This window comes from Arachis hypogaea, chromosome 20, assembly GCF_003086295.3.
Source record: "Arachis hypogaea cultivar Tifrunner chromosome 20, arahy.Tifrunner.gnm2.J5K5, whole genome shotgun sequence".
Lineage (NCBI taxonomy): Eukaryota > Viridiplantae > Streptophyta > Magnoliopsida > Fabales > Fabaceae > Arachis > Arachis hypogaea.
The window spans coordinates 13,633,191-13,659,016 of NC_092055.1; the positions used below are offsets into that span (position 1 = coordinate 13,633,191).

At 35.4% G+C, this 25,826-nt stretch overlaps 1 protein-coding gene across 1 annotated transcript; it reads right to left on the bottom strand.

Annotated features, from left to right (window-relative positions):
* On the bottom strand, positions 1-24,440 carry LOC112783908 (meiosis-specific protein ASY1-like). Its single transcript, XM_072230938.1, has 22 exons — positions 24,207-24,440; positions 5,629-5,685; positions 5,072-5,168; positions 4,892-4,960; positions 4,692-4,784; positions 4,058-4,184; positions 3,892-3,961; positions 3,758-3,799; positions 3,452-3,580; positions 3,255-3,365; positions 3,128-3,170; positions 2,989-3,030; positions 2,700-2,824; positions 2,576-2,646; positions 2,336-2,456; positions 2,127-2,222; positions 1,483-1,633; positions 1,321-1,400; positions 1,178-1,235; positions 927-1,090; positions 707-832; positions 1-580 (listed from the first exon to the last, which is right to left on the bottom strand). Exons 1-22 carry the CDS (start codon positions 24,438-24,440, stop codon positions 527-529), a joined length of 2,160 nt encoding a protein of 719 aa, XP_072087039.1. The 3' UTR covers positions 1-526.
* Positions 24,441-25,826: the final 1,386 nt, after the last annotated feature.

Here is a 25,826-nt window from a genome sequence, read left to right on the forward strand (position 1 = left end):
TTTAAAATTATTCATACACAAAATTACAATTTTGGTCTACAATCAGTAGTTTATAGTTTATAATATTTAACTTAGAGGTAGTCAATTCTATGCTATCCTTTCGTTGTTGTCGGATCTTCTATGCAATCATACCTTTCTAAGATTCCACCCAATCTAAATTTTTATTTAGTTATTTTCTGTTTTGTTCTACAATAAACAAGACACGATGATAGCATGTGCTAAAGTATGTTGCCTGTGGGGAAAGATGGCACCGCATAATGAAAAGTTATATGAACTCCACAGTCCACAAGGACTCGCTTAAGGCCCATGTATTGAACTTCATCAACTAAATGTAACGCATAAACTAGGAAATATAAACTTGACCAAATTAAAAGAAGTTGGCAAATGTAATACTTAGCCCAAATACAAATAACAGATTCTACCTAGTGCATCGTCTTAAGTGTCACTACTGCCTTTTGTCAAATGTTTACTTTGTATGCTATGTGTATATATCAGAATTTGACACACAGATCCCAAATTCAAAGGTTCAAATGGCCTGAGATCTAAGACGCTTCATGTTTTGATAGATAGGCTCCTTGACCTGCAAAGGATGTAAAAGAAGGAAAAGTGTCGAAAAGTAGCCTCAGACTCGGTACAAAAATGCTCCAAATCAAACAAAAATAGTGTAATGTAAGTAAAAAGGATAAGTCATAGACTCATAGTATACCGCGCTTGATTTCCTGGGTCGCTTTTCCTGGGAGGGCTTACTGCAGATATTTGTATCACCTTGGTCGTTTCCATTTGCTCTGCTGTTCTCTTTGCCTGCCGCAAAACTCTCTCTTGAAGCAACTGGCTGTAAAAATTACAGCATCAGTTATATTATGTGACAAGAAACAAAAATAGGGAACCAGTTCTATTGGATAATTTTAAAAAAGATATGAACATACCTCAACCCTGCTCGTGGGTGTGCTTCCAGGCTCTTTGGCCTTTAAGATATTGTGTCCACTCCTCACTGAGTCATTGCCATTTGTATCGGATGTCACTTTCATTCTTGTTAAATCTGATCCAATGGAGTGCAGAACACCACATGTAGACACATCGTAGTTGTTCCCTGATGATCACGGAGGTAACTTCTAATTATGAAAAGCAAAACATTAGATAGGATGAAAGAATGCTCGTAATGGACTTAATCTATTACCATTGGTTAGAATTCCAGCTGGTTTGAACTTGCTATTTGGTTCACCGTTATTAACATCCTGTTAAAGTTTAAAACGAGAAAATGATGAAAACACAATAACGGGTGATTATATATAAACATCGAATACTAGGCAGCCATTGTACCATAGGGTCGGTAGCACCTAGAACTTTCTGGACTTCAATGAACTTCCTCTCAGTCAACTCAGAATGTATCACACGTTTTCCTGATGCCGCATACACAAAAATGTAAGGAGGCAACAACAAAAGCAAAAGAGAAGGACTATGCTGTGATATTCAATTCGACACCTAATCTCTTGCTGCCTTTGGGTTCAAGAAAACCGTCCCGGGTCATTTTATCAATAATCTTCCGTGCTCCTGTCTGGTTTATTTCACCATTGAGAAATGTTTGAAGCTTTGGTGCTGACACGTATGTCATTGGAAGAGCATGATAGAGAGCCTGAAGACATTAATCATACCTAAGTTAATATATTGCGGCAGAAATTAGTCCCAAAGCAGATACAAAATAACTCCTAATCTCCTATGAAAAAGGTAGTCTAAGAGATCCGTGATAATATGAAAAATTCAAACACGGGAAAAAAAATAATAAGTGATAAATAACTTAATTTTAAAAAGTGTATGCAAATTTGATCATTAGATATTTTTTTTAAATAATGTTTTGTCATTTACAAAAAAATGATATAAAATCATCAAATTTTTAAATAAAAAGTCTCTTTTGATTAATTTTAGTTAAAAAAAAATCAAAATTTGATTTTAAAAATTAATTTTGAGAATAGATATCTATTTTTTTTAATTAATATTAACACGTCACAATATATTCACTGATTCCGTTGACACTTTTCGCCCTTGTTGAGATTAGTAGTAAGTGACTGATCTTTGGCCAAAGAAACATCATCATACATACCACATGGAAAGTAAGAATTAACACTCACTCTCATGTACATGTGATCTTCATCCTGCAAAGCTCTGTCACCCTGAGGAATCTGGCCATCAATTTCTTCTTTGACAATGAACTCATATTCTGATTTCTGACAATACAATTCCATCAGATTTAAAATTAAAAAAGAAAATGAGAAGGGAAAACAAAAAGATACTGACAAAAACAAATAAAGTAGCTAGATCAGTTAGGAGATAAATCAACCTTGTCTTTGTTAATGGCGTAGGTGTCATTTCCTGTTTTTGATAGCACCCCATTCTGAACAAGCTTATCCATGATCTCTAAAGAACATAAAATCAGACAAGAGCAACCGAGTGTTCTGTTTCTTTAACATATTGATGATATTTGCAGCAAGGATTGAACATAGTTAACCTTCATACCTTCAATTAGAACCTGCAGTGAAATAAAATATATAATTGAAATTCCATCTGAATCAGACATAACACAAGGAGGGAAAAAGAAACTAAAATTGCCGTTAAGCCATAATCTAAGAAAGGCTCAAGAAAAAGCATCATCTGGATAGCAATTAACAGAATAACTAAATATAAAAGATTAAGAAATAAGGTACCATTGAGATGTCTGGAAAATTTGATAAAACGTCATTAAGGTCAATAGTGCCAAGGTGCCAACAGTTGATCCACTCCTTGACCCGGGTCAGCTGTTGCTCATCTTCCATAGGATCTTGGGTATTGTCTGAATATAATATATATTCTTAGTTTAGTTCTGGTATTGGATTAACAAATATTTAAAGTCAAGCTCTAAAAGAATACTTAAGACATTTATCCTTTGAATTATTGTATGCATATATCCACGTACACACAGAGTTTTCTGCAAGAAAGCAGAAAGAGCTAGTTTACCTTCATCAACCATAGAATTATCTTCCTTTTCTTGCTGCTTCTCTGTCATTTTGTACTTATTAAAAGTTAACAGTGGATTAAAAAAAACATAAAAGAAGATGTAAATTTGCACAGCAATAAGAAAAATATTCCAAATTACCTATTGGAGCAACTACATATCGATCCCCTTCAGCGTAATCAACCTGGAAAGTTAAAACGCGAAATTTAAGAAACACAGTTCCGGTAATTGCTCAAGTTTCAGTTACAAAAGCAACATCCTCCATCACCTCACTGTCCGTATCATAATATTCATTATTTTGCTTCGAATCTTCACCAGTGGTCATATCATCTTGGATGCCCTCATTATCATCTTCACAAGGGTCGAGCACACTCCTCACCTTTACAATGAAGGAAGAATTTATTGGCAAAAACATCGGCAATAGACTTAAAAAGGTAAAATGGGAGTGTAATATCTTTCCTTTACCTTCAGAGCTAGTACAAAATGCTTGCTGTTTACATTACCAACTTCCATTTTCAGTGGGTTTTTCACCCAGGGATGGTAAGCTTCTACTTCTGAGCAGCCTCTGAAGAATGGAGGCTCATAATCAGCAGGCTGCAATAAAAAGAAAACTATACTATTAATCACTCTGTATATAATAAGTCAGCACTTTGTGATTAAACATCAACCTCTTCGAAAAATAAAGTTCGGGCAATGCAGGAATTCATAAAGCAAAAAAATTTCAACAATTTAAAAGGATCGAGATTTGTTATTGCATACTAAAGAACATACCGTCACATCATCATAATAGAGTAGCTTCATTAGAATGGTGCGCTGAGACAGGAGTAGAAGTTAGTTTTCGCAATGTAAGAATAATGAAGCATGTATAATGTCATTTTATAAAGCTTAGAACTTAAATTTATTACCTCATCTGGCATCTTCTCCAGAGTTCTCATCAACTGAACTAGCGTTCTAATCATTTTACATGCAGAACTCCTAATGATTACAATGCATATGAATAATATTAGTTTAGTTAGTGAGTCATCTTGATAATGACAACTATCTAAATCATATTTTCATTCCTGAATCCACCTCATCTGTTGGGGAGTTATCTCTGTCGTGGAGTTGCACTTGAAGGTCCCACCCTGCTTCTTGTTTCCAGTGCGGTTGATATTCATGGAAACCTCTTGCTTTTCCGAATCGGAATAGCTAAAGGAAACTACATCTCAAAGTTATAATGCCGTTGTTGATTTTTGCTTAAAAAGTTATAACGACTTTTTGCAAAGCTTGGTAAATACTTGATCAATTGCATTATTTTGTTAAAGAGGAATGCTATAACGCTATTAGAATTTATTATTTTTCATTATCCGTTAGTTATCAATGTTTAAAAATATAGGATAAAATATATTGTTTAATTATTAAACTAAAAAAATAAGACTAAAAAAATTAAGTTAATAATTAAATAATGACAAAAAATAATAAATTCTGATAGTCCTAACAGTTTTCTTTTGTTAAATTTGTACTTATAACTCACTTGAAAGGACAAACAAAACTATTAAACTATAGACATATATAAGTGAACGAAAATGTAGGGACTAATTTATTTATCTGACAATAATTAAATTTCGGTGAGACCCCACTTCCCGCTAGCATATAGCACATTTATCCAAATTCCATCTACCGAATTCTACTAATCAAAATTGAGATACGTTTCTCAAGGCCTTACATGCATATTCCTCAATCATCGGTCCATCTACTGCTTCACACACACAGAACAGAAGCGTCTTCAGGTATTTCTTCTGTAAGGCATCGTATACACCTGCAAAATGAATAGAACGAAACAAAAGTTAAAAATAAACAAATCACGCCTATAATCAATTTAAAATCGCATTCTAGAAGTTTAATTAGGTGATGTCGTAAACGTGCCTTTCTCCATCCAATCGATCAGTCTGCGAGACTCTGCATCCAGTGGCATAAGCTTCTTGATCTTCATCTCTGGAATTTCAAGCAATGTTCCAGATGAGATTCAACAACAAACATTGTAAGATTTGATATAAGAAAAATTAAAACAAAGTGAACACTCAAGACTAGAGAGGTTTTAACTACCTAAAGCTGGAACAGACTTATCATTGAAGTACTTCTCAGGAAACAGGCCTCTGATATAACTGATGTTAAATATCGCAATTCGGAGCAGGTTCCTCGTCTAGCATATGAAATTTCAAATTAGGTAACGAACAAGAAGATCTGATACAATGTATTCATAATACGTTGAGAGAGAGAGAGAGAGAGAGAGAGAGAGAGAGAATACATTTTATCAAACAGAATCAGAGCAACCAGATACTAAAATTAAAGACTGGAAGAAATGGCGTAAGCTAAACATAAATTTCTTACTGAAATGAACTACCGAATTTCTCCATGTAGAACTCAATACCAAAAGAAACAGCATAAACGTGATTTTGAAACTGAAGTTTAATATAGAGAAGAAACATCAAATTCATACAAAGCGAATAAAAGTTATCGAATGAAAATACAGCAGTGATTGAAATAGAGAAAACTCAGAAGTAAGCACAAGAGAATCTCAGATCCATACGTATTTTGCAGGAAAACCTAACAAAAATATAGAAAATATGAAACGTAAATGAAGCTAAATTGCAGCTAAGAACCAGAAGCAGCGAATCCTGCTCGGTGATTTCAGCTTCCTTCACTTTCTGTGCAACCACCTGAAGAAACGAAACTGAAAATCAGAGAGAGAGAGAGAGAGAGGAATACGAAGGAATGAAAGATGTATGCAAACAATTTCAGGTCTCACCATTGTTTCTGCAGTTAGTTGAAATTCGAGAGTAACAGCGAAGAAGAGAGATAAGATGTTTCTGTAGGATTATTATTTGAATGAGAGGAATGTAGCGGGAGTGAATGAAAGCAAAGGAGCATGGTGTTATTTATAGGCTGAATCAGATGCACTACCCAGTACCCAAGTTCGCACCACCGTAACCGTTTCTGTGTTGGAGGTTCAGTCGATGTTGCTAATTTGAAAGATGCTATTGAATTCGGCTGTGTCTCGTCACACGAGTTTAGTGAGTGAGTGAGTTGGCGCCAAAAGCCAGGTAGATAAATTTTGTTTGGGCTCGTATTTTTTTTGGGACTTGGGCTTATTTTTTGGTATAATAGAAATTCAAGCCAACATCGACCAATTGGATATTTAGATCCAAAATATGAACCGCACGGTGTGTTATAGCATCATCTTCTTTGTTGGATTCAACTGAACCCTGAATCAGTTTGAGATGAACCTTCAAATTACCTGGTCGGGTGGGTCGGGGTTCGGGTATGGCTTTGGGTTTAGTCTAAGACAAAAAAAAAAAAAAAACACCTTCAAATTACCTCCACATTACACAGAGATGACTTTTCCACTGGATAAATTTGTCTTTAATATTTCCAAACAAAAGTAATACATAAATACACCACAAAAACTTAAACTAAAAGTCCAAAACCTAGAAAGTTCCAACAATTTATCATTACGACCAGAGACTATTAATTTATCAAGTCATTAACAAAATAAGTAGAAGCCAGTAAATATAATTAAATAATTTTAAATATGTAAAATAAGAGGTAAAATTAATAAAACTTTAAAATAGAAAAAACTATAGAAAAACAAGTATTTTTAGGAGAGAAAGTAAACCAACCTTATAAGTTGTGAATGAAGAGGAAAAATGAGGAGAACGAACCACAAGCATTGACCAGACGCGAACCCAAGTAAATGAAAGAGAGGCATTTCTCCTCACAAATTTTTTGACAAAAAAAAAAACTAATAATTATATATAAATATTAATATTTATCTTTTTGTTATATTATGTTTACTTCTAAAATAAATAAGTAAATCAACTAAAAAATAGTGATAATTAGTTTCATGATACTATCTAATTAGAAATTATTTAGAATATGTCTTAGAATATTAATCGTTCATTTAAGTAAGTGTTAAGAATTCAAATTCTGCTTACAATAATTTATTGGACAACGATAGACTCTTAAATAGAGCTCAGATCAACTACAGATTAATCTTTGATCTGTTATGTTAGCGTATACTGTAAAAATTAATATTATATATATTATCTTATATATTTTTGCTCTGGTTACTAAATTTTTCTGTATCTGTCACTGACAGTAGCTACAAACAAAAAGAGAGAGAAGGTGAAAGAAGAACATGTTTGTTCTTGTTCTCCCAAGTGATTCTTCTCACTTTATCACTTTTTAAATTTTTACATTTTCACTATTGAGTTGCAATGAGTAAACACGCACAATAGTCTACCAAATTCAAATCGCTACCTAATTTAATTCTTAATTTAACCCATTCACCTTTTGAGTGCATTCAGAATATGTAAATTTTTTGTTGTATCATATTCTGATTATTGAGTACTCAAAATATGTGTGTAATGTGAATAGAATCACAGTATCTAAAATATTAACATTACTAATATCAATAAATATTTTCTGCGTTACTAATTTCATTTCAAGGGTAAGACATAAATACACCACAAAAGTTTAAACCAAAAGTCTAAAAATAAAAGGGCCCAACAATCCGGGACTATTAATTCATTAAGGGCTCGTTTGAAAAGCTTCAAAAGTAACTTTTTTGAGTTTTTGACTTATGAAAAGTAGCAGTATTAATGTCTGGTGCAATTTTCAAAACTAAATTGCAGCTTTCTAAGAAGTTATTTAGAAACTTATAGAGAAGTTAAAAAAATGACTTCTTTCATAATATTTTCGCGGTGCGGTTTGGTTCGGTTTTTGATGGAAAAGTCATCCGATCTGATCGTCTAATTAAACTACGGTTCGGTTTGGTTCGGTCTTTTTACAATACCAACAATAAAGTAAACAATGCCAACAAAAATTAGTTAAATTACATACCTGACTGGGTGGTGGTCAGAAACGCTGCTGGCTGGTGGCGTCACTGGCGTGGTGCTGTGCTAGCCTGCTGGGTCAGTGGATGGTGGTGTCATGCTGTGCTACTGCTGCGTTGGTGGCCAGAAACGCTCCTCTGTCTGCTGGGTGCGAGCCTGTGACGGTGGTGCTGGCTGTGGCTGGGGCTTCGTGGACCGTGTTGCACTGGTGGGTGAAAAGGTCTTGGGAGTAGTGGGTGAAACGGCTTCGGCGTTGGGAGGAAGGCCTAAAGGTGGTGGGAGCCTGGGAGGAACGGTCTCTCGCCATCGACCTCGACACTCAAGAACGTGGGTGACTAAGTGCAGAGAGCGAGATTGTGGAAGAGATTCAAGAGAGCGCTAGGTTTCATTTGGGGAATTGGGGGTGGGGTGGGGGTGGGGGTGGGTTGGTTTTTTTAGGGTTTTTACTTCTCCGGTTCGGTTCGGTTCGATTGGGGTTTTTATGGTTAGAACCGAAAACCGAATCGAACCGCAAAAAAACAGCAAAACACATTTTCTTCGGTTTTTTGGTTTTTGGTTTTGTTCGGTTTTCGATTTTTTCGGTTCGGTCCGTCGGTTTTGTTCGGTCCGGATCGGTTTTGAACACCCCTATTATTACTACTTTTTATCACATTTCTATAAAATAAGCATTTTTAAAACTAAAAATCCAAATAAAAAATAACTTATTTATAAACTACTTTTAATATAGTTATTTATTGTTTAACCTATTTTTTCAAATGGAGCTGAATTAAGTTGTTTATCCAAACTGAGGCTAAGTCATTAACGAATAAATAGAAGTCAGTAAATGTAATTAAATAATTTCGAATATGTAAAATGGGAGGCAAAATTTATAAAATCCTAAAATTGAAGAAACTATGAAAAACAAGTATTTTTAGAAGAGAAGGTAAACGAACCTTATGGGTTATGAACGAAGAGGTGAACTGAGGAGAACGAAGCACAAACAGCGTCCATACATGAACCCAGGTGAAAGAAAAAAGGGCATTTGGCTCCACAAATTTTTTGATAAAAAAACTAATAATTATATATAAAATATTAATATTTATCTTTTTGTTATATTATATTTATCTCTAAAATAAATAAATAAATACATTAACTAAAAAAAAGTAATAATTAGTTTCATGATACTAGCTAATTAGGAATTATTTGAAATGTCTTAAAATATTAGCGATTCGTTTAAATAAGTATTAAGAATTCGATCTACTATAGATTAATTTTTGATCTGTTATGTTAGTGTATACTGTAAAGAATAATATATATACATTGATTACTAATTTTTCTGCGCCTGGCCATGACTACAAATAAGAAGAAAGAGAGAGTAGGTGACAAAAGAATAACAGGTTTGTTCTTGTTCTTCCAAAACTATTCTTTCTATTTTGCCACTTTTAAGTTTTACTTTTCTATTATTGGATTGTAATGAGTAAACACATAATGGTCTACTAAATTTAAATTGCTATCTAATTTAATTGGTAATTTAACTCATTCACCTTTTGAGTGCATCCAAGATATGTAAAGTTTTTGTTGTATTATATCATGATGATTGGATACTCAGAATATATGTAATGTGAATAGGATTACAGTATCCAAAATATTAACATTACATATGTCAATAAATATTCTATGCGTTACGAATTTTATTTCAAGAGTAAGACATAAATATACCACAAAAATTTAAATCAAAATCCCAAAATATAAAACCCAACCATTTACAATTACAACCACAACCAGGGACTATTAATTCATCAAGTCATTAACGAATAAGTAGAAGTCAGTAAATATAATTAAATAATTTTGAACATGTAAAATGGGAGGCAAAACTGATAAAACTCTAAAATTGAAGAAACCGTAAAAAAAACTAGTATTTTTGAGAGAGAAGGTAAACGAACCTTATGAGTTGTGAATAAGAGGTAAAGTGAAGAGAACGAAACACAAGCAACTACCAGATATGAATCCAAGTGAAAGAAAGAGGGGCATTTGCCTCCACAAACTTTTTGATAAAAAAAACTAATAATTATATATAAATATTAATATTTATTTTTTTGTTATATTATGTTTATCTCTAAAACAAATAAATAAATCAACTAAAAAAATAGTGATAATTAGTTTCATGATACTAGCTAATTAGAAATTATTTGGAATATGTCTTAGAATATTAGTCGTTCGTTTAAGTAAGTGTTAATAATTTAAATTCTACTTACAATAATTTATTGGATAATGATAAACATTTAAATAAAGTTCAGATCTATTACAAATTAATCTTTGATCTGTTATGTTAGCATATCCTATAAAAAATAATTAATATATATATTTTTTACTTTATATATTTTTGTTCCGATTATTAAATTTTTTTGCGTATGTCAATGGAAATGGCTACAAACAAGGAGAGAGAGTAAGTGACAAAAGTATAACATGTTTGTTTTTGTTCTCCCAAAGTTATTCTTCTCATTTATCACTTTCAAATTTTACCTTTCCATTATTGGGTTGCAATGAGTAAATGCGCATAATGGTCTACCAAATTTAAATTTCTACTTAATTTAATTTCTAATTTAACTCATTCACCTTTTAAGTGCATCCGAGATACGTAAAGTTTTTGATGTATCATATATTGATGATTCAGAATATGTGTGTAATGTGGATAGCTTTCCAGTATCCAAAATATTAACATTACATATATTAATAAATATTTTATACATTACAAATTTTATTTCAAGAGTAAAACATAAATACACCACAAAAACTTAAACCAAAAACCCAAAACATAAAAAGCACCAACAATTTTCAATTACAACGAGGGACTATTAATTCATTAATTCATTAACGAATGAGTAAAAATTAGTAAATGTAATTAAATAATTTTGAATATATACAATTGAAGTCAAAATTGATAAAACTCTAAAATTGAAGAAACTATGGAAACAAGTATTTTTGGAAGAGAAAGTAAACCAACCTTATAGATTATGAATGAAGAGATTAAATGAGGAGAACGAAGTACAAGTAGTGATCAGATATGAACCCAGGTGAAAGAAGAAGGGCATTGCCCCACAAACTTTTTGATAAAAAAAATAAACTAATAATTATATATAAATATTAATATTTATTTTTTTGTTATATTATATTTATCTATAAAATAAATAAATAAATCAACTTAAAAAATAGTGATAGTTAGTTTCATGATACTAGCTAATTAGGAATTATTTGAAATATATCTTAGAATATTAGTTGTTCGATTAAGTAAGTGTTAAGAATTTGAATTTTACTTATAATAATTTATTGGACAATGATAGATCTTTAAATAGAATTCAGATCTATTACAGATTAATCTTTAATCTGTTATGTTAGTGTATACTATAAAAAATAATTAATATATATATATATATATTTTACTTTATATATTTTTACTCCAATTACTAAATATTTTAGCATCTATCACTGGCAGTGGCTACAAACAAGAAGAGAGAGAGAGTAGGTGAAAGAAGAATAACACATTTATTCTTGTTTTCCCAAACTATTCTTTCCAATTTGCCACTTCTAAGTTTTACCTTTTCACTATTGGGTTGCAATGAGTAAATGTGAAGAATGATCTACTAAATTAAGATGGCTATCTAATTTAATTCTTAATTTAACTTATTCACTTTTTTAGTGCATCCAGGATACATAAAATTTTTGTTGTATCATATCCTGATGATTGAGTATTAAGAATATGTGTAATATGAATAAGATCATAGTATCCAAAATATTAACATTACGTATATCAAGAGTAAGATACAAATATAACAAAAGCTTAAACCAAAAGCTTAAAACATAAAATGTCCCAACAATTTACAATTATAACATGACATAAATACACCACAAAAGCTTAAACTAAAACCCCAAAACATAAAAGGCTCCAATAATTTACAATTACAATCAGGGACTATTAATACATTAAGTCATTAACAAATAAGTAGAAGTCAGTAAATATAATTAAATAATTTTAAATATATGAAATAGGAGGCAAAATTGATAAAATTCTAAAATTGAAAAAACTATTAAAAAAATAAGTATTTTTGGGAAAGAAGGTAAACGAATCTTATGGGTTGTGAATGAAGAGGTAAAGTGAGGACAACCAAGCATAAGCAGCAACCAAACATGAACCCATGTCAAAGAAAGAGGTGCATTTACCCCCCCCCCCCCCCACACACAAATTTTTTGATAAAAAAACTAATAATTATATATAAATATTAATATTTATCTTTTTGTTATATTATATTTATCTCTAAAATAATAAATAAATCAATTAACTAAAAAAACAGTGATAATTAATTTCATGATACTAGCTAATTAGGCATTATTTGAAATATGTATTAGAATATTAGTCGTTCGTTTAAGTAATGGTTAAGAATTCGAATTCTGCTTACAATAATTTATTAGACAATAATAGACCTTTAAATAGAATTCAGATCTACTATAGATTAATTTATGATATGTTATGTTAGCGCGTGTGTGTGTGTATATATATATATATATATTGCTCGGTTACTAAATTTTTCTGTATCTGTCACTGGGAGTGGCTACAAACAAGAATAGAGAAAGAGTAGGTGACAGAAGAATAACATGTTTGTTCTTGTTTTCCTGAGCTATTCTTCTCACTTTGTCACTTTCAAGTTTTACCTTTTTAATATTGGGTTGCAATGAGTAAAAGTGCAGAATGGTCTACCAAATTCAAATCGCTACCTAATTTAATTCTTAATTTAACTCATTCACCTTTTGTGTATATTCGGGATACGTGCAGTTTTTATTATATCATATCCTGATGATTTAGTACTTAGAATATGTGTGTAATGTGAATAGGATCACAGTGTCCAAAGTATTAACATTAAGACATTACGTATATCAATAAATATTCTTTGCACTACGAATTTGATTTCAAGAATAAGACATAAATATACCACAAAAGTTTAAACCAAAAGCCCAAAACATAAAAGGCCCTAACAATTTACCATTACAATCAGAGATTATTAATTCATTAAGTCATTAACGAATAAGTAGAAGTCAGTAAATGTAATTAAATAATTTTAAATATATAAATGAGAGGCAAAAAGGATAAAATTCTAAAATTGAAGAAACTATAAAAAACAAGTATTTTTGGGAGAAAAAGTAAACCAACCTTATAGATTGTGAATAAAGAAGATGAACCCAGGTGAAAGAAAAAGGGGCATTTGACCCCACAAACTTTTTGATAAAAAAAATTAATAATTATATATAAATATTAATATTTATCTGTTTGTTATATTATGTTTATCTTTAGGGATGCAAATCCACCGAGACAAAAGGGATAAAAAGATTTGGCTATCGTAAAAGAATTATTTGAAGAAGATCTTGCAACACTTTAATATGTAAAAATGTAAGCCAATTTCAACCCCACTTCCTACGAATTTCAAATTATCCTCAAGTATGTGGCCTAGTAGTGAAGCAGAGAGGATGAAAATGTCTCGAGTACCGTATGCATTAGCGGTGGAAAACCTTATGTACGCCATGATCTGTACAAGGCCAGATATTGCTCAAGCAATTATGGTGGTAAGTCAATTTATGGAAGATCCGGGTAAAGAGCATTAGAATGCTGTTAAGAGGATCTTGAGATACATCAAAGGGACCTCGAATGTTGCATTATATTTTGGAGAATCAGAATTCATTGTCAATGGATATGTCGATTCAAACTTTACCGGTGATCTTGATAAATAAAAATCTACTACAGGATATGTGTTCATGCTTGCAGGAAGAGCTGTGAGCTGGCTATCTAAATTACAGACTATTGTAGCTTTATCTACTACAGAAGCTTAATATATGGCAGCTACACAAGCATGCAAGGAAGCTATTTGGATCCAAAAGTTGATGGAGAAACTCGGGCACAAACAACAAAGATTCTTGTGTATTGTGACAGTTAGAGTGCCTTGCACATTGCAAGAAATCTTGCCTTTAATTCAAGAACAAAACACATTGGAGTACAATATCACTTTGTCCGGGAAGTAGTAGAGGAAGGAAGTGTTGATATGCAGAAGATTCACACTAATGATAACCTAGCAGATGCCATGACAAAACCAATCAACACTAAAAAATTTGAATGGTGTAGATCTTCATATGGCCTATCGAATATATGAGTAACATGAATTTTGAAAATTCACCAAAATTAGCTTTAAATGGGAGATTGTAAGTTTAGTAAATTTAATTATAGAAAAGAAAAAAAGAAAAACTAAATAATGAAAGGAGAAAAATACTCCTAGATAATAGTGATAAACCACTATTTTATGATTTATCTTGTGCTCAATTGAGTGTTTTTATCAATTCTTCACCCACTTATTCATAAGATTTGCATGGTTTTATAATTCCTTCCTTATTCTATGATATATGTGAAAACGTGTTTCCTATGCCTTAAAAAAATTTATTTTAATTATCCTCTATTACCATTCGATGCTGTGATCTGTGTGTTAAGTAATTTCAGGCTTCATAGCGCAGGAATGGCTTAGAGGACAGAAAGGAAACACGCAAAAATAGAAGGAACGCGGCCGACTTTGTCATGTCGGGCCCTTCTAAGTTATTTTTGTAATCCTCTTTCTTGGACCTTGTTCAGGTCTCTTTCACGGATTACTTCTATAACTTTATGTTTTGGGCCGACTTTGTCATGTCGGGCCCTTCTAAGTTATTTTTGTAATCCTCTTTCTTGGACCTTGTTCAGGTCTCTTTCAGGGATTATTTCTATAACTTTATGTTTTGGGCTGACTTTGTCATGTCGGGCCCTTCTAAGTTATTTTTGTAATCCTCTTTCTTGGACCTTGTTCAGGTCTCTTTCAGGGATTACTTCTATAACTTTATGTTTTGGGCCGACTTTGTCATGTCGGGCCCTTCTAAGTTAAAGTAATCCTCTTTTATAGGGTTGGCCAGACCTCTTTCTAGGGTTTACTTATAACTTGGTTTGACTTGGTCCGACTTCTTAACGTCGGCCAGTCATTTAAGTTATTATTTAGCAATCCATCAGGACCTCGTCGGGTCCTTTCTCTGGATTACTTTCGATAACTTATTGCATTATTTTGTTTTCATCTTGCCGATTTGTAGAAGGTGGGTTAAATCCTCGTTTAGTCAATCTTTAGATGAATCCGGTTTTCATCTCTGTTGGTCCTTATCGTGATTGTGCAGTGAAGTTATTTTTCACTTTTTGCCAATCTGTCGCTTTATAATCGGACGATGAATGTTTTAGATTAATGCGTCTTGAAAACTTTGTAGAACGTCTAATATATTTTATTTAAAAGAAAATGAAAATATGTACATATAGAGTTTTTATCCTTTTGAGTCGGAGAATTTCTGGATCTCAACTTGGTGCCTCATTAAAAAACCTTTTCAGGAAAAAGAGTGCATCCTATGATGAGATCTTTTACCTTCTCTAGCTATAGTACCTTCTTAGGTTGCAGGCGTGCCATGATCTGGGAAGCTCTCGTCCGTCGAGTTCGGATAGTCTGTAGTAGCCCTTCCCAAGTACTTCTATGACTCGGTAGGGTCCTTTCCAGTTTGCTGCTATCTTTCCTTCTCCGGGTCGAGTTGTTCCAATATTATTTCGGATCAGGATGAGATCATTCTCAGCGAAACCTCTTGGCACTACCTTTTGATTATATCTGGAAGCCATTCGACGTTTTAGTGCTTCTTCCCTGATCCGAGCTCTTTCTTGGATTTCAGGAAGTAGGTCGAGCTCTTCCCTTTGAAGTTGGGAGTTGGCTTCTTCATTGTAATGAACCACTCTAGGCGACCCTTCCTCGATCTCTACTGGGATCATTGCTTCCGTTCCGTATGCTAATCGGAAGGGTGATTCCTTTGTGGTGGAATGTGGCGTCGTTCGATATGCCCATAGGACTTGTGGAAGCTCTTCAACCCAAGCTCCCTTTGCGTCTTGTAATCTCCGTTTTAACCCAGCCAATATGACTTTGTTGGCAGCTTCGGCCTGTCCGTTGGCTTGAGGATGTTCGACGGAGGTGAACTGGTGCTTTATGTTCAAGTCGGCTACTAATTTTTTGAAGCCTGCGTCTGTGAATTGAGTGCCATTGTCTGTGGTGATGGAGTGTGGAACCCCGAACCTTGTGACAATGTTCCTATATAGGAATTTCCGGCTTCTTTGAGCAGTGGCGTTGGCTAGGGGCTCTGCCTCGATCCACTTTGTGAAATAGTCTACCCCTACTATGAGGAATTTAACTTGTCCCGATCCCTGGGGGAAGGGTCTGAGAAGATCGAGTCCCCATTTTGCAAATGGCCAAGGTGAGGTTACGCAGATGAGCTCTTCTGGCAGAGCGATATGTTTCTAGCATGGTGGGCATATCCTTACAAACTCTGTAGCTTCCTTTTGTAGAGTTGGCCAATAAAATTCCGCCCGGAGTACTTTTTTGGTGAGAGCTTGTGCTCTGAGATGATTACCACAAATGCCACTGTGTACTTCCTCTAAAACTTCCCTTGTGTTGGAGGTCGGCACACATTTTAATAGTGGTATTGAAATCCCTCTTTTATATAGGGTGTTGTTTATGATAGTGTAGTACTGAGCCTTCCGTTTTAACCTCTTTGCCTCCTTTTCATCTGTGGGGAGTGTTTCTGTTTTAAGGTAGTTAATTATGGGGGTCATCCATCCTTGATCCTGACCTGTTATGGCTAGGACTTTTTCCTCTTCCGAGATTGACGGGTTCTGTAGCATTTCACTGGATGAGGCTTCTATTGTTGTCCCCTGGTTTGGTACTGGCTAGTTTTAAGAGTGCGTCAGCTCAGGCATTTTGTTCGCGGGGTATGTGGCAGATCTTATTTTCTCTGAGTTGTCCGAGCTGTTCTTTGGTTTTATCCAAATACCTTTTCATGGTGGGATCTTTGGCTTGGTAGCTTCCTGTTATTTGTGAGGTGACTACTTGTGAATCGCTGAAGATGTTGAGTTTTTGAGCTCCAACCTCCTTAGCTAGCTTCAAACCAGCTAGTAACGCTTCATATTTCGCCTGGTTGTTTGAGGCCGGGAACCCAAATTTGAGGGAAAGCTCAACTTGGGTTCCTTGGTTGCTTTCGATTATCACACCTGCGCCACTTCCAATCTTATTCGAGGAACCGTCCACGTAGAGATTCCATTCTATGGGGGTTTCCAGGGTATCTGTGAATTCTGCAATGAAGTCGGCTAAGTACTGTAACTTGATGGCTGTCCGAGTTTCATATTGGAGGTCGAACTCGGATAACTCGACTGCCCATTGTAAAATTCTGCCTACTAGATCTGTTTTCTGCAATATTTCTTTTATGGGCTGGTTGGTCCAAACCTTAATGGTGTGAGCCTGGAAGTACGGGCGAAGTCGTCGAGATGTCAGTATGAGAGTATAGGCAAACTTTTCTATTTTTTGGTAGTTCAGCTCGGATCCCTGCAGCGCTTTACTAATGAAGTATACAGGTTGTTGTCCTTTGTCGTCCTCTCGAACCAGTGCTGAAGCTACTGCCCGACTTCCTACCGCAAGGTATAATACAAGTGGCTCTCCCTCTCGTAGTCGAGTTAGGATAGGTGGTCATCCCAGAAAACTTTTGAAATTCTGGAAGGCTTGCTCGCACTCTATTGTCCATTTGAACTTCTTTCCTTTCCTTAAAGAAGCATAGAAGGGGAGAGATCTTATCGCTGATCCCGCTAAGAATCTGGATAAGGCTGCCAATCTCCTGTTGAGTTGTTGTACCTCTCTGACACAAGTTGGGCTCTTCATGTTGAGTATGGCCTGGCATTTATCCGGATTTGCCTCAATTCCTCTTTGTGTGAGCATAAAACCTAAGAATTTGCCTGCTTCTACTGCAAAAGTGCATTTTGCCGGATTGAGTCGCATGTCATGCTTCCTTATAGTGTCGAACACTTGGGCCAGGTCAGACAATAATGTCTCTTCACTTTATGTCTTTATTAACATATCATCCACGTAGACTTCTATGATTTTTTCGATATGATCTGAAAATACTTTATTTATTAGCCTTTGATAAGTAGCTCCCGCATTCTTGAGACCAAAAGGCATCACAATGTAGCAGTAATTTGCTTTTGGTGTTAAAAACAAGGTCTTTTCTTGATCTGGTGGATACATGGAAATTTGATTGTATCCGGAATATGCATCCATAAACGAGAGGTATTTATATCCGGATGAGGCATCCACCAGAGCGTCGATATTTGGGAGCGGATAAGGATCTTTTGGGAAGGCTTTGTTGAGATCGGTGTAGTCGGTGCACATTCGCCACTTTCCATTTGATTTTTTCACCAAGACAACATTGGCTAGCCATAGTGGGTACTTGACTTCTCTTATGAATCCTGCCTCCAGTAGTGCTTGTACCTGTTCTTCCACAGCTTGGGATCGTTCTGGCCCAAGTTTTCTTTGTTTCTACTGTACCGGTCGAGATCCTGGATAGACCGCCAACTTGTGACACATTAGCTTGGGGTCTATGCCTGGCATGTTTGCAGCTTTCCATGCGAAGAGATCGACATTATCTCGTAAGAACTGTACTATTAATTCTTTTGCGTCTCCTTTTAGGATCGTGCCAATATTAGTTGTTTTGTCCGAGGTGTCTCCGATCTGAACTTTCTCTACTTCAGCTACGGGCTGTGGACGGAGTTCTTATTATCTCTGAACTCCCACAAACTCAATTGTATGGAACTCTTCTCCTCTGCCTCTGAGATTTAGAATTTCGTTATAACAGTGGCGTGCCATCTTTTGATCTGCTTTTATCGTAGCTATCCCTTCTGTAGTTGGGAATTTCATGCATAGATGTGGAGTTGAGACTATTGCGCCGAGTTGATTTAGTGTTGTCCGACCTATTAAGGCATTGTAGGCTGAGCTCACATCGACCACGATGTAGTCTATCTTGAGTGTTCTGGATTGGTTCCCTTTTTCGAAGGTTGTATGAAGTGACACGTATCCCAATGGTTGTACTGGGGTATCTCCCAGTCCGAACAGGCTGTTCGGGTATGCTCTAAGCTTCTTTTCTTCTAAGCCGAGCTTGTCGAAGGCAGTTTTGAATAAGATGTCGGCAGATCTCCCTTGGTCTATTAGTGTGCGGTGGAGATTGGCGTTTGCCAGTATGATGGTGATGACCATGGGATCGTCGTACAAAACTTATACATATACATGTACAAAACTTTTTACTCATGTAACTTATACATATTATATACATACAAATCATACAACTTCTATCCCTCTTACATAATATAATATTGATGGCGAGGGATAAATAAATAAAAAACTAAACAGCACTATCGACTAAGCGAAACGCAATACAACCCTTCGTGAGCTTTTTCATCCGTCTCCTGAAAAGATAAAGATGTAGGGGATGAGAACCTAACCACACGGTCTCACCACAGAGTTTTAGAATTGTAATAATAAGATATTTAAAGAGAAATTTATTTTTAAGTTCAGTGATTATTGTTCGTCCTTTGAATCTTTTAAAAACCAACAACTAGTCATCTAAAAACCCTTTTCGAAAATCCATATTTAAATATCCAAAATTCCAAAACCTTTCTTTTCTTATAAGAAAATCTTAATCAGAAACCAACCACGCAATCAATCAACACAATCACCAATTCAGCACCAAGGCTCATTCTCAAAAGTAGCACACCAGGACAAACACAAGCAAAATAGACAAGGAAAGCACAGATTTAGGTAGTAGTTACAGCAAATAGTTCTGGTAGCAGTTAATAATAGTTTAACAATTAGGCAAACCAAAACAAATTCAAACCCAAGCAAAGCATACAAATGCATATGATGCATGCCTGTTGTTCCGAGGGTTACCTGAAACTGTAGGTCGATCTCGGACGAGATCTTCTATACTGGTCGGAGATGACGGGTCCGGCTGGTGGGTAGCGGCCGGGGCTGTCGTGTTCGACTTGTTGGACTGGCTGCACTTCTGATCCTTGGTCACCGGAGGGTGGGGGTACCTGCAAGAGACTCCGATGCTTAAGTTAGCACGGGTATTAAACAGGTTTTTTGTAGAATCAGAGTATGAGTTATACATGGGTGCTCCAGTGTATTTATAATGGTTGTAGAGTGACCTTATTAGATAAGATAAGTTAGTTATCTTATCTTATCTTTATCTTTGAGTTGAGGTCAGCTTATCTTCAAGGGAACCGCCCTTATCTCTATAGGCTTGGACTGCCTTTGGATTTGGGTCGTGTTCCTCTATTTGGGCCCTTTACTGGGCTTTTCTGTCGATTTGACCGACCTCTTTCGAGAATAGGTCAGATAGCCTGACCTGAAGAGGTCGGTCGCTTTATTACTGAACATCCCGGATCGGATGGCTCGAACCTAGGTGTGAACACCTGTCCTATGGCTAATGAGCTCATCTGTCGGTTATACAGCTAACACGACAAGTCCGGTTTACTAAACCCTTGGACTGTCCCCGGACGCGCATCCCCATGAGTCTATGCATAGCTATTTCTCAATACACATATATATATATATATATATATCAAATCGCTCAATTGGGGTACCATTATCGGGAATTTATAAGTGTCCGGTCACCCTTACGTCGTAGGGTCAACAGAGTATCGAGTCTCAACCTGGAGCAAGTGGTGGCAAGCCACTACGTCTACCCAGGAAAACTTGTATATCAGATAATTCAAATAAATAAGCCATATGAATAATTCTTTCAACATTCATTAATATCTAAGTCATTCTCAATATCATCATCATTCGTCAATCCATATCTCACTTCCAAATTCATTCAAAAATGTCGGTAAAGATTTTCACAAAAATATCGCGTTGTAAGTATAGTTCTAAACCGACAATTAAACCTCAATCATTGTTTAAATTGTTTGTCACTTAAGCAAACCCAATAAAATTAACCGAAGTATTTAAACCTCGTGTCGTCTCTCAAGGAATTGTAGGGAAGTATGGTTATTATTGGTTATGAAAAAAGTATATCTTTGGGTTTTGAGTTTAATAAGCAAGGAATGTAAATAACAAGAAGATAACTAACAACTAAGAAAAGTCCTAGCAAGGGTTGAGAATCAGAATTCCTATCCTCATTATCATTGTCAATTGTGATGGTAATTACAAATTGCTCTCACTTAGTTAACCTCTAACAATTGAAGGAAAGTTAAGTGAGCAAATCAACTTGAGTTCACAAGTCCTAATCAAAGACTAGAGTTAGTGAAGCTCAAGCCAACTAGCAACTTTCAATCACCAACCAACAAGAGACTTTGACAATTCAAGAGTCTCCAAATTACTCAATCCAAGCTAAGAATTCAAAAATCTAATTTAAAATCCAACCAATCATTTTATCAAATACTTGGTGGGTACAAAATAAAAGCATAGAAAATTGACAAGACATAGAAAATTCTAAGACTAACCAAAGCAAAGAAATAACCATAACAAAGCAATTGAACAATAAGAAACATAAAATATAAATTGCATTAATGAAAATTGAGAGTAACACATGAACTCATAAACTAAATTAGCAAAATAAAGGACTCAATAGGGGAAGTAGATAACTAAAGTGCTAGAACAAATAAAAGTAAGAGAAAACTAAATTAAAGGAAGATTGAAATCTGAACCTAAGGGGAAATTGAAAGAAGAAACCCTAAACCTAGAGAGAGGAGAGAGCCTCTCTCTCTAGAAAACTACATCTAAAACCTAAAATTGTATGTGAATGAGAAGTGAATCATTCCTCTCTTTCAGCTTCACTCTGCAGCCTCTAATCAGTATTTTCGAGCCTGAAACTGGGTCCAAAGCAGCCCAGAAATTGCCCCCAGCGTTTTCTGTAAATTGCAGCATGTGACGCTCGTCATGCGTATGCGTCAGCCACGCGTACGCGACCTTTCACTGGCCACGCATAGGTGTAAGCCACGCGTGCGTGTCATATGTCAAATGCACCAGTCACGCGTAGGCGTGGTCCGTGTGTGCGCGTCGATGCCAGATTCTGAGATACTTCATTTCTTGCGTTCCTTCCACTTTTGCATGCTTCCTTTCCATCATTTAAACCATCCATACCCTATAGACCCTGAAAACACTTAACAAACATATCACGGCATCGAATGGTAAGAAGAGAAGATTAAGATTAGCGAATTTAAGGCCAAAAAAGTATGTTTTCAATTATAGTACAAAATTAGAAAGGAAAATGTAAAACATGCGAATTATATGAATAAGTGTGAGAATAATGGATAAAATCCACTCAATTCAATACAAAATAAACTGTAAAATAGCAATTTATCAATCTTCCCACATTTAAACATTAGCATGTCCTCATGCTAAGCTCAAGGGAACCAAAAGAGTGAAGAGGGATGGTAGAATTTATGAAATGCAACCTATCTATATGAATGAAACTAAATACAAAATGCTTTTATCTACTTGGCTAAAAGTAAATCAACCTTCCACAAACAAATATGAACTGAATTCCACTATTTTGAATTCCAAAAAAAAAATACTAGTAGATGTGCAAAAAGAAAGCTCGTGAAAGCCGGGAACAAAGAATTGAGCATCGAATCCTCACCAGAAGTGTATATACTCCAATCACTCAAGTGTTTGAGGTTCGACTCTTTCAATTCTCTATTAATCTTGCTTTCTAAGACTTGCTCTTCTTCTACCAATCAACAAAATTTTAATGCACAAATACACATATCAAGAGGTCTTTTAAGGATTGTATTGGGGTTAGGGCCAAGGTAGGATTGTATTTGGTCAAGTGGACTAAAATTTGAATCCTTGATTAACCTAAACTTTCCACCTAACTTAAGACAATCCATGTAATCAAAATATAAAGTCTAACTACCCATTAACTATGTTTTGTCACATATTCATGCATCCGAATTTGAGTACAACTTATATACATTGTTACCAACACTTACTTTGGGGCATTTTGTCCCCTTGTTATTGCTTGCTGTTTTTCTTTTTTTTTTCTCTTTTTTTATTTATTTTTTTTTTCTCAATGCATATGATTTAGGTATTGAATGCAAGAATCTGTGCTCAACTATTTTTTTTTTATTTTCACCAAAAAATATACAATACCCAATTTCTAAACCAAATATTCCAAACTCAATTTTCCCACACTTAAATCATGAGCACTCTCACTAGTCTAAGCTAACCAAGGATTCAAATTAAGGACATTATTGTTTTCCACTTAGAGTTAGTGATGAGCTAAAGTAAAGAATAAACGGGGTAAAATGGCTCAACATTAGTTTGCAAAGGATAATGAAAAGGTTAAGGCCATATGGGTATGTGAGCTATAGTGAAACAAAGGCCTCAATCATATAAGTGCATGCATACATCAAACAATGAAAATATAGAATTAAGCAAGACAAAAATCACAATTTTAGAGAGAACAACACACACCAAAATAAAACATTGGTTTATAAGATGCAACCAATCAAATAGGTTCAAAATCTTGCTGGGTTTTGTGTGTTCGAGCTCTAAACCATGTTCCAAAATAAATTTCTTCACGCAAGTTCAACAACAATTTTAATTCAAATTAGTGAAATGCTATAAAATAATTTCTTGGAAAAGAATTCATCACTTCAACCAAGTAGTACTATTATGCAAGCAACTAACTACACATGCAATCTATTATTCAATACAACACTAACTAACAAAGAAATTAAACATTGGTGTTTAGAAAAGAAATTGTTACTCGTGGAAGTCGTATCGACCTCCCCACACTTAAATATTACACCGTCCTCGGTGCATGCAAAGATGTGCAAGTGGATGGGTGGCTACAACTGATGCTTTTTCCAAAGAATGTGCGGCGGAACTTGTTTCTTGCCCCATATAGAAGTTTTTCGTTTCCCTTCTTGGTGGCCAACCATGGTGGGGTGTCTCCCACCTAGAAATTTTAGTTAAAGTCCTTAAGTTGGACATTTGGTGAGCTCCTTGTCATGGTGGCTTGTGCTTGAACTCATCTTGAAACTTCCACCAATACTTGGACTTCCAAGAAACTCCAACATTTCCAAGTGAATTCACCAAGCCCTGATGAAGTTCTTCACAAGCTTTGAGCTTCCAAAGTTGATCCTCTTGTATGTCAGGATCTCAAATCTTGTTTCTACACCCGTCTTTAAATGGATCATCATTGTTCCAACCGGGTGGCAAGCAATCCAAATTCTCACTGAGGCATCCCAACAACTTCCTAGACCTAATCAATTGAGAACTATACCAACCATTGCACTTAGACCTTGAACATCCAACCATAACGAACCTAGGATTGTGTAGCCAACCACTAACCATTCCCCTTTTACTCTTAAAATCACAAAGAGCTTTAAGTTGTCCATCCGTCTCAAGCAAACCATATGCAAGCGAGAAATTAAAGCTTAAGGAGTAGAGATTTACCCCCTTGAATGACAGGACGGATGGTGATGGCTTCGGAAGAGGTGTCTCCAGTGGCGACTCTGCCAATGTATGCTTCACTCTCTTAGACTCCTCTTTGATGATCTCCACCTCTTGACAAGCTTCTTCAACATCAACTTCTTCCTCAAGTTCAATAGGAGAGGATTCTATTGTAGATAAAAACTCATCAATTATTGAATCCATCTCATGATCAACCTCCTCAAAGTCTCCGACCATGATATGCCTTGGAGGTTGTACACCCTCCTCAACATCAAATTCAAACATCTTAGAAGGAGGCTTTATGACTTGAGATTCCCAAGGAGGTTCCGCATCTCCTAAATCTTCAACCACTTCCTCTTCTTCAATAATTTCGGCGTTCTCCACTTGCTCTAGTACAAAATCCAGCTCCTCTTTGATGACTTCCACCTCTTGTTTAACTTCCCCTAATTCTTCAACTATTCCCTCATCTTCAAGGGTCTCTCCTACCTCCACCTTTTGGGCCTCCTCTTGCTTCTCTTGAAGTATGGATACGTGAATCCGATCCATTAAGTCCCTAAGACGATCCCTTCTCTCTTGTTCCATGTTACCAGTATAATTGGGATCGTATTGCTCTTGGATTGATGAATATGGGTGAAAAAGAAGTGAACTAGAGCTCAAGGGTTGAGTATTGGGGATAGAGGGTGGATCCACACGGGATATAAGAGCTTGGAGAGTAGAGGTAAATGTGATTTGAAGCTCTCGTTGCCCTTGGCGAATAACACTAAAGGTATCATCTATGGGAGTTTAGGGTGGATAGGAGGGTTCATTTGTTGGGAGAAATGGCTCATAATACGAAGGTGGTTCTTCTTGATAAGGATATGGAAATGGTGTATATTGAGGTGGTGGTTCTTGGGAGTAATTGTGTTGGAATGTGGGTGGTTCTATGTATGGTTCATATGGTTCATATGGTGGTTGGTATGGTGGATAAGGGTTAGGGTCATATGTAGGTAAATGGTGGAAAGGGGCGTGTGAGTATGGTGGTTCAAAGCTATGTTGAGGAGGGGGTTCATAGGCATATGGTGGTGGTTGTTGATCGTCACGAAGAGGTCCACCATAACCATTGTCTTGATATGCAACATGGAATGGTTGTTCCTCATAGTATGTTGGTGGAGGTTGTTGCCAAGAGGGTTGTCCATAAGCTTGAGGCTCCTCCCACCTTTGATTGTCCCATGCTTAATGCATGTTCTCATTGTAGCTTTCATTCCCTACAACATAATTTGAACCAAACTCATAATCAAAGGGGTGAGAATTCATAGTAGTAAGAGAAAATAAAAACAAAAACTAATAAGAAATAATGAAAATAAACTCCTAGAATTAGAAACAACTAACAAAGGAACAAAAAGGCAAACATATTCACAATATTCACAATAACCAATAATAAGGCACACATTTGCAATTCCCCGGCAACGGCAACAAAAAACTTGACGGAGGGAAAATGTCGGTAAAGATTTTCACAAAAATATCGCTTGTAAATGTAGTTCTAAACCGACAATTAAACCTCAATCATTGTTTAAATTGTTTGTCACTTAAGCAAACCCAATAAAATTAACCGAAATATTTAAACCTCGGATCGTCTCTCAAGGA